Source organism: Zootoca vivipara, chromosome 2, assembly GCF_963506605.1.
Source record: "Zootoca vivipara chromosome 2, rZooViv1.1, whole genome shotgun sequence".
Classification (NCBI taxonomy): Eukaryota; Metazoa; Chordata; class Lepidosauria; order Squamata; family Lacertidae; genus Zootoca; species Zootoca vivipara.
In genome coordinates, this window is record NC_083277.1 from 93411447 (window position 1) to 93424852 (window position 13406).

The window sequence follows — 13406 nt, forward strand, 5'->3', positions numbered from 1 at the left end:
CAGCAGTTCGAAAGCACGTCAAGTGCAAGTAGATAAATAGGTACTGCTCCGGCGGGAAGGTAAACGGCGTTTTCGTGTGCTGCTCTGGTTTGCCAGAAGCGGCTTAGTCATGCTGGCCACATGACCTGGAAGCTGTATGCCGGCTCCCTCGGCCTGTAAAGCGAGATGAGCGCCGCAACCCCAGAGTTGTCCGCGACTAGACCTAATGGTCGGGGTACCTTTACCTTAATGTAGTCCCTACCGCTCATAGCTGTCAAATTTTCCCTTTTCTCGCTTGTAAGCCTATTCAGCATAAGGGAATTTCCCTTTTTTAAAAAGTGAGAACTTGACAGCTGTGCGTACCGCTCCCTATTTCCTTCTCTCCTGCAAATCGCTCCCCATTTACTTCTCCTCTCCTGCAAATTTATATTCTCCCAAACCCCGTTGGAGGCGGGTCAGGCTAAGAAATGAAAACGGCTGTCCCCAGCTCTAGTGCTGACACGCCAGCAACCAACCCATCCCTGGGTTACGTGAGATACCGCTCCATGAGTGCTGAAAACTATAAAGCGCACTCTGCACATGCTTAGTGAGCTGCCCTTCCTGCGAGTTCTCATGCTAGATCCTTGCAGAGAAGGAAAGGGGCCGGATTTTTTTATTATAAAAAAGCGCATTACTGTATTTATTTATTTTTACTGTGCAAAGCAACGTGGGCCAGAGAAGCTTCAGCCGAGCCCAGCCTCTCCCGCCCCCTGCCCTCCCCGTCGCTAGGGGCGGACTCCTCGTCGCCTCCGCCCGTCAGGCGCCGGAAGAGATCTCCGGGACCCGAGAGCAGCGCGGAGCGGCATGGGCGCCCTTGGCAAGCTCTGGGCGGCGTTCCCGGCTGGCCTGCGGGCAGTTCGACCGCCAGAGAGGCTCTTCGGAGGCGCCTCCGCCTCGCAGCTCCGCCCTCAGCCTCCCGCTCCGGAAGCGGAGGCGGTCGCCGCGCTCTACGTCCACGTGAGTCCGGCGGGAAAAGGAACGCGACCCACCGCGCGCGGGAGGGAATTTTTTTTTTTAATTTTTATGCGCTTGCGCACGCCGGCTTCCCCAGGAGCGTTGTACGCTTTTGCGCATGCGTACCCCGAATTAAAGCTGCTGCTCCTCCTCCTCCTGAGCCGCTGAATAACTCCCGGCAAATCGTCTGCTGGGGATGCCTTCCACCCCAACCCACCTTTTTAGTAAAGTGCGCACGCGCGTTTCCTTAGTCGTTCTTTAATTCCGGAAGGAGGGTTTGCCTTGTTTCCTTTGCAGGCCTCTTTCCCTCACCTCCAGTGCGCTTGCGTGGGGTCTGAACGGGTGCAAGTACGCTTCCTCGACGGAGCGGGTTTCACTCTGCGCATGCGCAAGCTGATGATAATGTCTCTTCTGTTCTCCCCTCCAAAAAGACCCCCCTCTTACTGAAGACTTGCATATGTTTTACCATCACAACCCAGATGGTTATGACTCAACGAGAGTTGCACCATAACTCAGGAGGCAAAATACTACGGACAGATCTGTGTGTGTGTGTTCGTGTTCAGATCCAGATTTATCTACCCGATCTAGTTTCTAAGAAGTGTATAATGTATTCTGCTCAGCCAAAAGCCTAATAGACTTCCTCTGAAACAGAAATACGTGGCATTTTATCCCAAACTAAGCACACCTCTCTCATAGCTGACAGTCTTTCCTTGCCTTCATTCTTCCATGTCTGCCTTTGTCCTTTTTCTGTCTACTTAAGAGACAAGCTACACATCATTAACATGATAGGCTGATGCTTCCTGAGCAGTATGATTTGATTTTCAACTGAGGGTGGTTATATGAATGCTCCAACATGTTAAAAACAAAAACCTATGCATCAGGAAGAATGTATGTAGCACATTCCCATGAGTAAATGGGTCATTTTTGGAGGCCCTCTTCAGAAAAGAGTCCTGGAAAACCACCTGTGCTGACTTTCTGTGAATTGCTATTAAAATACCATTCCGCTCTTGCTCTTCCCCATCTAATTCCAAATTTGTGTTCAGAACCACAAACTGATTTTATTTCAAAACAAGTACATGCTGGGGCGTTGCCATAGCAAGTGTAGAAGACTAGGTTGCCTTGTGCTATACTTCCTCCAGCAATCATCCTCTTCCCAAGCATAATTCATTATGCAATACTAACCATATCTCCACAGAAGGAAGTCCTATTGAATTCAATGCCGCTTACCCCCAGGTTAACTTTCCCACATACTCCTTTGTAGGGTCCTCTCTTAAACATTTCACCTGCCCACAAATATGCAGACTGAAATACATGATGGTCACAATGACTGGAAAGCCTTTGAAGTTTAGCCAAAGCTAGAGATGGAGCATCTTTATGAAATAAAATGGGTTTGTGGCTGGTTGTTTTTTTAATTGGGCTGGCATTTATTGGCTGAGATTAAACTGTTGCGTAGGACTAAGTCTATAGTGCAATAAGTATATTTGTATTTTGAATCTACCATGTTTTTAAAACATGCTGGTGGTTACTTGGTGCCTTTGGGGTAGAGTGAGTGCAGAGTTAAATATTTTGCATTCCAGGCCGTTTTATTGATTGCTGCTCTTGGTAGGTAGAAGTGTTACAGTCTTTGGTCTGACAAGATGTTGACGATAGCAGGACACAGCAGGGTGAAGGTACCAGAAAGTGTGTTCTTAACAAATAAGGTTTCAGTGTATCTGAAGAAGTGTGTATGCACATGAATCATACCAATGACAAACTTAGTTGGTCTCTAAGGTGCTACTGGAAGGATTTTTTTTATTTTGTTTCGACTACTCCAGACCAACACGGCTACCTACCCGTAACAAAATAAAAAAATTCCTTCAGTAGCACCTTAAAGACCAACTAAGTTTTTATTTTGGTATGAGCTTTCGTGTGCATGCACACTTCTTCAGATACATGCACACGAAAGCTCATACCAAAATAAAAACTTAGTTGGTCTTTAAGGTGCTACTGAAGGAATTTTTTTATTTTACTTCGACCCAGACCAACACGGCTACCTACCTGTACCCATAACAAGAATTCTATTGTTTCCTTGGTCTCTTAGTGGCCCTACTGTGAGAAACGCTGCAGCTACTGCAACTTCAACAAGTACATTCCCCGAAACCTTGATGAGCAGAAAATGAGGAAATGCCTTGTTCAGGAGGCCCAGACCCTGATCCAACTCAGCCAAGTCAAGAGGTTAGTATAGTATAGTATAGTATAGGGGGAGGTTTTGAACAGTCAGGATTTACAGTCAAGGAACTTTGGAAGGAACGGGAAAGAGCATCGGATAGAGATGAGTTTTACAACAAAGCCAGCAGCTGCTCTTGCGTTGGGAATTTTGGAATAAGCCCAATATATTCAGTACTGATGCCCTTCACCATTAGAGGATAGTGGCTTTTGTGAAATCCTACAGAGATCTGAAGTCTTTCTGATCAGTGGGAGCATTATGTTGTATATAATAATAATAATAATTTATTATTTATACCCCGCCCATCTGGCTGAGTTTGCCCAGCCACTCTGGGCGGCTCCCAATCGAGTGTTAAAAACAATACAATATATTTGTTAAGTGGCTTGTAAACTGCTATAGGAAGATTTATTTATTTTATCGAAAAGCAGTAGACAAAGAAAAAGGCAAATTGTGGCTGAGACGTATATGGCTCAACACTGTGGGTTCCTCAGATATGTCCCTCTCACCCTCTCCTTGGTTTTGCAGAATCACATCAGTATTCTTTGGTGGAGGGACGCCAAGCCTGGCCAACCCACTCACCATTGCTGCTGTCCTAGACACTGTCTCCCAGTGTGCCCATTTAGCAGAAGGCACTGAGGTTACACTGGAAGCCAATCCCACTTCAGCAGATGCCTCGTGCCTGGCTGAGTTCCAGAAAGCTGGTGTCAATCGCCTCTCCATTGGCATCCAGGTGAGGTGACGGGTGCGTTGCTTTCAGGGCTGTCTTAATCTGTGCTGATCCAGTTACAATATTCCTTTGGGGGAAGTTTCTAAAAAAACATTTATGGAAATGTTTGGCAACTTGCATTTGTCAAAAATGGTTGAGCTTGCCCAAAGTTTACCCGGTCTGTCCCGCTCCGTTCACCAGTATTTCTCTTCCTCCCCCTCCTGCCCACAGTGTGCCAGAAACAGCCCACAGTTACTTACGTTTCCGAGCACAATTCAAAGTGTTGGTGCTGACCTTTAAAGCCCTAAACGGCCTCGGCCCAGTATACCTGAAGGAGCGTCTCCACCCCCATCGTTCTGCCCGGACACTGAGGTCCAGTGCCAAGGGCCTTCTGGTGGTTCCCTCACTGCGAGAAGCAAAGCTACAAGGGAACCAGGCAGAGGGCCTTCTCGGTAGTGGCGCCCGCCCTGTGGAATGCCCTCCCATCAGAGGTCAAAGAGAAAAACAACTACCTGACATTTAGAAAACATCTGAAGGCAGCCCTGTTTAGGGAAGTTTTTAATTTGTGACATTTTATTATATTTTAATCTTTGCTGGAAGCCGTCCAGAGTGGCTGGGGAGACCCAACCGGATGGACGGGGTAAAAATAATAAATTATTATTATTATTATTATTACTTATGGAGTAAATATCTCAGAATAAATTCCTTTCCTGTTCCTATTTTTCTACATCCACTATTTTCAAACTAACAGTTAAATTTGGCAAGGGGGAAAGCATACAACAACCTGGGGGGTCATTCAGGGAAGGAGTTAAAACACACACCTCCTTTGTTGCTCTGATCACACCCTCCCCCAAGAATGTATTTCAAAGGGGAGAGGGAGGAAATGGGAAATCTCGCAAACTGTTGCTTTTTGGCCACCAGACTCTTCTCTTTTTGCTCCCATTAGTTCCTGCTTGCACCTGACATTCAAAAATCTTCATGCTCTAATAGTGTTTTCACTCTTGCCTTACTCATATCTCTTTCCCGACATTTGCACTTCTTCTTCCCCTGATAAATGAGGCAAATATACTCATGTTTTCCCATCCTCATCAATAGTCACTTAATAATACGGAACTGAAACTCCTTGGAAGAAACCACACATCTTGGGACGCCCTACGAACTTTAGAAGAAGCCAAGAAACTCTTTGCAGGCCGTACTTCTATTGACCTCATATTTGGACTCCCGGGTCAGACCAATGCATCGTGGATCCAGGGTCTGGAGGAACTGCTCACCGTGGGTGATGACCACATCTCTCTCTACCAGCTGACACTGGAGAGGGGTACTTCACTTTTCAAGCAAGTCCACCAGGGCTCCTTGCCCATGCCTGATCCGGATGTCATATCAGAGATGTACGAGTGCTCCCGGCACCTTCTGCAAAATTCAGGCTTCCATCAGTACGAGGTCTCCAATTTCGCTAGGAATGTAAGTCTGTTACTTTGCCTAGAACCTCTGCTATATAGCCTAAATCAGGAGTGGGGGGACCTTACTCAGTCCAAAGGCAGCATCCAAACATTGTTAATCTTCCCCACACACCAATTCATACATATGTCACCTGCTTCCGTCCATTCTCACGTATAATACAGGCCATACCAATACCCATTCATGTTTGTTTTCTCCCCGCCATTAACGCACACACTCTCACATACACACACTCACTCTCTCTCTGACCGCACCTCCAAATAATTAGGCTTGAAAAAGGATTGGAGTTGCAGTCTCCACAAAGATCTCTCTCACACACACATAAACAACAGCTAACCTTGAAAACAGCTTCCTATTGGAGTCACTGGGAGACCTTTTTTCCAACGCTTTTTTCAAAGGTGGAGGGTAACTGGGGATGAGGGTCATAGCTGCTACGGGAAAGGTTAGCCTTCTCCCCCCCCCCTGTGTGCTGTGACACCCACACCTGGTTTTCAAGCCTGCCAAGCAAGAGGAGCTTTTTCCAGTGTGGGGGATTGCAGGATATGGTTAACCCTTTCCCCTTCAGTTGCAACCACTCCACACACAAACACGGAGAGGGGGACATGCAGAGAAGCACTCATGGGCCGCATCCAGTCTTCAGATGGATTGGTGGTGGGGTTCCTCTGACCTAATCAGAAGGGAGTAGACAAAAGAATTTCAGATAATGAAATCAGCTTGCTTGCTTGGTGTGTGTGTGTGTGTGTGTGTGTAGGAAAGAAAAGAGGAGAATATCATCCAGCTACAGAACTGAAGCAAACATGCTCTGAGGATGCCTTCTTAGCAAAGAACAGACAGAGCATGTTATGGAAGGCAAACTGAGACAGATAGTCAGAAGGCTTAGTTCCCTTTAAAGAGAGAGCTTTAAATCTGAGCTTTCCACTTTCTCACAAAACTTGCATGCTGGATCCAGTCAGGTGCTGAGCGTCCTCAGGAGTCAATCGCTAAAGGGTGCCCAGCATGGTGTAACACTGGACTACCCATTCCTTGGTGGTTATGTTGTTCTGGTTTTTTTTCCCATGCAGGGGGCACTTAGTACCCACAACCTGTCCTATTGGCAAGGGAGTCAATATATCGGGATTGGACCAGGTGAGCAATGGTTGGGGAAATGAGAAGGGCCAGCCGCTTCCCAATCTGGGCTCGCCAAAGTGCTTTTCAGATGGCACCATTTTAGCTGTGCTTCATGTTAGACATAAGTTGTTGGGGAAGGATGGCCTGAGCTATCTGATGGCTGGGCAGTTACGCACATTTGCTTCCCACACCCTCTAGAGACGAAGAATTAAGTCACAGCCCTGGCTCCCCTTTTCCTAGGAGCCCATGGGAGATTTGTGCCACGGGGAGATGGCAAGGTTCATCGGGAGGCCAGGATACAGACTTTGGAGCCAGATGTATGGATGAAGGAGGTGTTGGCCGTTGGGCACGGGACCCGGAAGCGGACTGAACTCAGCAAACTGGATATGTAAGCAGAAGGGGAGGCAAGGAGGCAGTTTTATCCCCATGTACTTGAGAGCAGAATTCCTTCAAACCATGGTAAGGCAGCAGGAACACCTTGGGTTCAAGTTTTGACTTGACCACGAACTCAGTAGTTGCCCATAGGCATGCCATGACTGCTTAGGCCCCCATCTGCAATAGGGGAATACTAAGACCTACATTACACTGCTGTTAGGATTTCTGAGAAAATCCATGTGAAATGCTTTGAATACTCTTAAGGGTGTGTCTGGATTTTCAGCTCAAGGGCTTCATTCCCTCAAGTCAATCTTTTGGGGTGACAGTGGTGGGTGGGGCCAGAGGCAAGAAATGGATGGAGCCACAATGACTCTTATCTTTGGTATGGTGGCTACATTTCAGCTGTGGAGAATCCAGAGGCTTCTATGCATACACATCTCTCCACCCTTCAACTGGGCCAGGGTTTCCCAAACTTGGGTCTCCAGCTGCTTTTGGACTACAGTTCCCATCATTCCCTGCTCATCATTCACTTGTCCTGCTAGTAGCTAGGAACGATGGGAGTTGTAGTCCAAGAGCAGCAGGAGACCGAAGTTTGGGAAACTCTGATCTAGGCAAACAGGAGGCATTCTCACAGTCCAGTTTCCTCATCTGTGTTCTAAAGCCCTATATAAACACCAAATATGTTTTAAATATATATAATGCTTGAAATAGCAGGTGAAGTGGGTTCAGTCCTCTGTCTAGGCCAGGCATGGCCAAACTTGGCCCTCCAGCTGTTTTGGGACTAAAGGACCAGTGGTCAGGGATGATGGGAATTGTAGTCCCAAAACAGCTGGAGGGTCAAGTTTGGCCATGCCTGCTCTAGGTTAATCTGCTACAGTCGCTAGGAATGGTGTGTGCAGAAAAAGCAGTACAGGTTTCTGGTGACTATTCCTAGGTTGCTAGAGAGTTCTACGTCCTTCTGTTAAATGTTACCCTGTGACTGTCTCCTTTGTAGACTGGAAGAGGTTCTGATGTTGGGGCTTCGTATGGATATTGGAATTACACACAAGGTGAGGTCGTGTGATTGTGCCAGCAACTGCACTTGCAGCCAATTGGGTGGGACTGAAATTTTCAGTGCCCTAACTCCAGAGCTTTGAAAGCTTTGAAAAACATGCTGGTTGTGGCTGCTAAATGAATGAAAGCTGGAAATAACATTTGTGGGATTTCCACTGGCCATGAGGCTCTCAATTTTAGGAACTGCAGATTTCCCCCGCCCTCAGTTTATTTTCCTTAAAACACACATTTTTACTTTCAGTGATCCAACAAGGAGAGAATTAGCTGTTGCCTAAAGCAACCCCCTGCACCTTTCTCTCTCTCCAACTTTTATTCAGAGTTACATTTGTCTCCTTGCGTCTATCAGCAGTATCCAGTTATGCACACTGGGAGCAGGAAAGAAAAGGAAAATAACATGGTTATATCTGACCAAAAGCATTACTAGGGTGGGGAAAAACAACTCAACACCCAGTTTCTTAATTTGGCAGCAGTGCTGTGCCAGGCATCTTGTTGAGTAGTACCGTAAGCTACACCAGGAACTGGGACCATGGGGCTCTCCAGATGTTCTTGGGATTCCAACTCCCATCAATCCCAGCCAACAAGGCTGGTAGTCCAAGATCCAAGTCCAACGTTGGGAGGGTCATGTTTCCCATTCCTGCCCTAAATCTTCATCCCTCCAACAAAGACAAAAATGGTGAAGTCAAGCTTTGAAAATCAAACCGATTCAAGCTTGCCAAATTGCTTAGCATATTTTGGTTATGGTAGAAATCTAGAAACCGCTAGACAATTTTGCACAGCCCCAGTGCAGGCTAAGATAAAAAAAACAATATACTCCCACCCTTGCTGCAACTTATCTTGCCCGGCTTATTCCCAACGATGGTTTGTTGCCAACAATATAAAAGGGGTGTTGGCATTCAAATATGGGTTTGCCACCAAACTAGCATCTAGATTCTGTTTTAGCAACTGGCATGGCCACTCAGTTACCGACCTTCATTACAAAGATGCAATCAACCTAGGATTTCAGAAAGATAAGCTAGCTTGAATGCTGGTTACCAGGTCTGGGACAGAAGGAAAAAAACAAAAAAGGAATTTATTTTTACGTATATGCATTGCTTCTTGCCTTTTGGTATTAGGAGTCTCAAAAGGTAGCTAGAAAATAAATAAAGACCATAAAAAACCAATTTACAACAACTCATAAATCAACAACTCATAAAATCAGTAAACTTCAAGCAATATGTAGAGCTGGGTTGAACATAATACTAACTATAAAAAGGGTAAAGGACGCCTAACAGTTAAGTCCAGCTGCAAATGACTCTGGGATTGTGACGCTCATCTCACTTTACTGGCTGAGGGAGACGACGTTTGTCTGCAGACAGTTTTTCCGGGTCATGTGGCCAGCATGACTAAGCCGCTTCTGGCGAAACCAGAGCAGTGCACAGAAACGCCGTTTACCTTCCCACCGGAGCAGTACTTATTTATCTACTTGCACTTTGACGTTCTTTCGAACTGCTAGGTTGGCAGGAGCTGGGACCGAGCAACGGGAGCTCACCCGTGTCGCAGGGATTCAAACTGCCGACCTTCTGATCGGCAAGCCCAGGGCTCAGTGGTTTACACCACAGCGCCACCCACATCCCAACAATACTATGGCTTAGTGCAAATGGAGAAATTGCAGTCATTTTGCTGCTGCTTCCATCTTGTTGCTGCAGTCCCACTACTGTGAGCCAAACCATGCCTTGGCTTAGGTTGTCATCTGAACCTAGGCTTGTGGTTTGTGTCACTCCAGTCAAAGCATGAGCTGTAACTATGGGGTGTTCTGGGTTTGCAGCTTGTAATTTGTCTGGAGCAGGTAAACACAAAGCCTAAGTTAAGGCAACATGCTTAGCCAAGGCAGGGCATAGCTCACAGCAGTGCAGCAGGAGGAACATTCTCCAGGAACACTCACACCAAGCCATGGTTTGTTTGGTATAGTGTTATATACAAACTTGATAGCAGAATGGGAGGCTGTGGGGGGGAGTTACTGCCCTTCCTGAAAATTTCCACGGAACTAGCCTTGCTTGTGAGCATCCTGGGGGACGTGCCACAAGAGAATAGGTCTGACTTCTTGAGGGCACCAGTTTAAACTCTGATGGTGGAGGGGAGCAACCAGAGCAGGGCCCCATCATATGCTCTTAAAATTATAAGAGAGGCTGAGCAATTCATTGCGAGGACTTTATAATTGACATTTGGAAGCCGCATCTCTCCCTCGGCTCATTAGTGTTCTGATAGGACATCAACTGCAAAGCAAATTCTCGAAACTATCAAGCAACACCCAGTTTTTCCTAGCAGCATTTCTTTTCTACAGCACTGGCTGCAATTTGCCCCTGACCTCAGCCTGTGGGATGCATTTGGAGAATCGGATGAAGTGAAAGAGCTGGAGGAGTGCGGTTTGCTGCTTCTAGATGACAAGTAAGGGGCCCCTATGGGTTCATCACGTTTCTCTGTGAAGAAAGATGCTGTTGTCCGCTGTGCAAGACTAATCCATGTCCTTGTCGGTGGGGATTGGATTTTTTTTTTTTGCAGGGGACTTAGATGTTCTTGGAGAGGCCTGGCTGTGTTGGATTCTCTGCTGCTGACACTTCTTAACCAGTTCCAGAAAGCCTGGGTGGAAAGAGAAAAAACGTCCAATCAAACCTGAAGTCCCTACTTAGGTTCCTTGAGAAGTAAAGGATCGCAGGAAGCAGCCTTATACTGGGTAGGGCAGGACACTAGGGATTAGGAATGCTACAACCTTGTGCACTGACTCACACTATCATCCGGGGCTAGTAATTTAGCCATCTTGATCTCATTTTCTCCACCTACTAAAGCTGAGATAATGACCATGAGCCTTGCAGATGAAATACACGTTATGGAACCACAGCATTCTCATGATGTTAGTAGCAAGGAGGGTAAAACAAGGCAACAAAATGGAATGCAGTGCATCGATCCGTACAAGGGCAGGGCCCACATCCTCAGGTGGCGTCACTAATCACAGGTCCAACAGGCTGAACAAGTAACTTTCTACATAGGATGAAATTTCAGCTGTTGTCCATTAAACCCATGGCTAAAAGCACAGTGCAAACTTATATTTCAGAGGTAGAATGACAGTATTTCAGGGGTGATTTAAATTGAGAAAGTATGTTGCTGCAGGAGCTTGGCTAGATCAAGTTTCCTACTAGATATAATTTTGGTTGCGTGTGTAGATTATAGTCGCACATTTTGAGAACCGTGGTGGGATTCAAATGGCTCCAGCTAATTTATTTGACAAATGAAATAAATTAAAGAGTTCAGTTAGGTTTTACACACATTATATACAAACTCCCATGCATGGATTCTGGACAGGAGGAAATGTGCTCCATTTTGCATTTACTGGCTAACACAGTAACACAGATCATAATAAAAAAAAGTAAACAGAAATGTGACATGTCTTTTCTGCTCAGGTTCATCCACTGGGAAGGTGGGGTGTGCAAAGGTGTGTCAGCTAACTTGATGCACACTGTGCTGATTGGCTGGCCTCCTATGATGTCACCAGGAAACTTCCTTGTGCTCATTCCCTGGAGCAATGCTGCACTGTTTTTTGAAGGCAATGAAGGGAAGGATGAACACATGAACAGGATAGTTTGGAAAAATAAATTAAAAAGGACAGCTGACCTGAAGCATGCTGGAAGTACAAGACTAATTAATGAGCCAGCGTCTGATTTGCTGATAGGCACATAAATTGTTTTGGGCTCACTCCACAGCCAAAGACCAATTCAAGCTCTCTTAGACTGTTCAATTTTATTCTTAAAAGCACACAAACAACAGAACTTTTAAAACATCAATAAAATTCAGTTCCAGAGACTAACAGGCTCTTTTTAAATATTATGCCTGGAGCTTTTGCACCTTAATTGTGAAAATAATTTAAAATATGTAAAATAATATGGCAGAAGCATGTGAATGGAAAGACCTGGAATCAAAGCAACGTCATGCAGCTTAAAGTTCATTTCGCCAACATGGTGAAAAGTTCTTACTTAGTATGTTGTTTGTTGGTTTGTTTTTTGCCAAAATTGAATAAGATTCCTGAGGTGAAACTACTTTTATGCTGCTTTTTTAAGGGAACAAGCCTAGCAATCTCCTGTGCTGTTGGTTTTCTTGCCGCAGGATAGACTTTTAAAATAATTTCTTGTAAGCCACACAGGAAATTTGTTGAAGGGTGAGATTTAGATTCCTAAATAAAACAGACTTGTAAGTGGCATAAGTACACCAAACACAGCTTCACTAAACATGCAAAAATTCTGTGAGTTTTGCACCTTGGTACAATTGCATGGAGGTAAATGGGCTGCTAGGTCATTTCTAACTTAACCATCAGGGGTTTGTGTGTGTGTATAATCTCTCTCATGAAAAACTGCCTCTTCTTTCCAAATGCAGGGAGAGAGAGAGAGACAAACACATTCACATCTAAGGGCTGATTAAAATCAGTAAAGCAATTAAAGCTTATTACAATCACTCTGGGAGGCAAGAGTAAACTGCTAGGGCAGGAATTAAACTTAAAGTGGAATAATTACAGCTCCTTTAATTGCAGCTTCTTTTTACGCTGGATTTCAATCTACTCTTCTACTATTGTGCACATAACTTTTTAATAGATTTACTATGATTAATAGTCTTTAATATTTGCCATTCTCCTCCTTGCAGCAGCTAAGCTATAGAATCTGCAATGTAAATAGGGCAAGCAGACACATTCCCTGCCCTCCCACTCCCGTTCTTCCTTGTAGCATTTCCTACGCTAGGGTTTTATTTTGGAACTGTCAGGAGCTCACTGGGCGTCTCCTGCAACCCTTAACGTTTCTACATCACTTGATAAACATGTAAACTAATAGGACTTTTCCTGTCACCGTCATATCCGAGTTTATGGAGAAACAAGCCTGCCTCAATGGAGTAGGCGGGGAAAACAATGGGCTAAGTACCGAAACCCCCGAACTGCATTTGCTCGCGTATTTGCGTCCTACTTCCCATTTTTAGAAGGGGAAAGGAAGGGGGATTTGCTCAGAGTTGGAGGCAGCCGGTTCTACCGCTCCTCTTGCAACTGAAGCCTTGGTGTGAAGTCGGCACTGGCGGAGGTTGGGGAGAAGGAGGTTGGGCATCAAAAACAGCAGAAGAAGAAGAGGAGAAGGTGGCGGTTCATGTTAAGCACAAGGTTTGAACTCGCTCCAGGATGACTGTGGGCAGGATTCCTGTGCTGCAGGGGATCTAGATGAGACTTGGGGCCCCTTCCAACGCTATGATTCTACAGGTGAAACTTGGAAAATTAGAATATCGTCGAAAAGTGCATTTATTTCAGTAATGCTACTTATTATTTTTTATTTTTCTTTTAATTTTTACAAATGCTTTCTTTTGGAAATTCCAGAGTAATAAAACAATAGTTACAATAATACAAAAATAAACATCGATGTTACATTTCATTAATTACATTCCATTTATAATTGACCTGCCTAACGACAAATAATTACAATTACAACAAATAACATCTCTTGCTTTGCATGTCATGCATCTCTCTCA

General features: G+C 45.3%; 1 protein-coding gene across 1 annotated transcript; it reads left to right on the forward strand.

Annotated features, from left to right (window-relative positions):
- The first annotated feature begins 667 nt into the window (after window positions 1-667).
- RSAD1 (radical S-adenosyl methionine domain containing 1) lies at window positions 668-11288 on the forward strand. Its single transcript, XM_035104381.2, has 9 exons — window positions 668-975; window positions 3053-3186; window positions 3704-3908; window positions 4980-5345; window positions 6404-6467; window positions 6690-6837; window positions 7819-7873; window positions 10198-10301; window positions 10416-11288. Exons 1-9 carry the CDS (start codon window positions 823-825, stop codon window positions 10528-10530), a joined length of 1344 nt encoding a protein of 447 aa, XP_034960272.2. The 5' UTR covers window positions 668-822; the 3' UTR covers window positions 10531-11288.
- Window positions 11289-13406: the final 2118 nt, after the last annotated feature.

Bases quoted from the DNA above. Each gene is read 5' to 3' on its own strand.
- RSAD1 (XM_035104381.2), top strand. From the start codon at position 823: ATGGGCGCCCTTGGCAAGCTCTGGGCGGCGTTCCCGGCTGGCCTGCGG. The intron at 3,187-3,703 runs GTTAGTATAGTA...TTGGTTTTGCAG, and splicing joins CAACTCAGCCAAGTCAAGAG to AATCACATCAGTATTCTTTG. The intron at 6,838-7,818 runs GTAAGCAGAAGG...TCTCCTTTGTAG, and splicing joins GAACTCAGCAAACTGGATAT to ACTGGAAGAGGTTCTGATGT.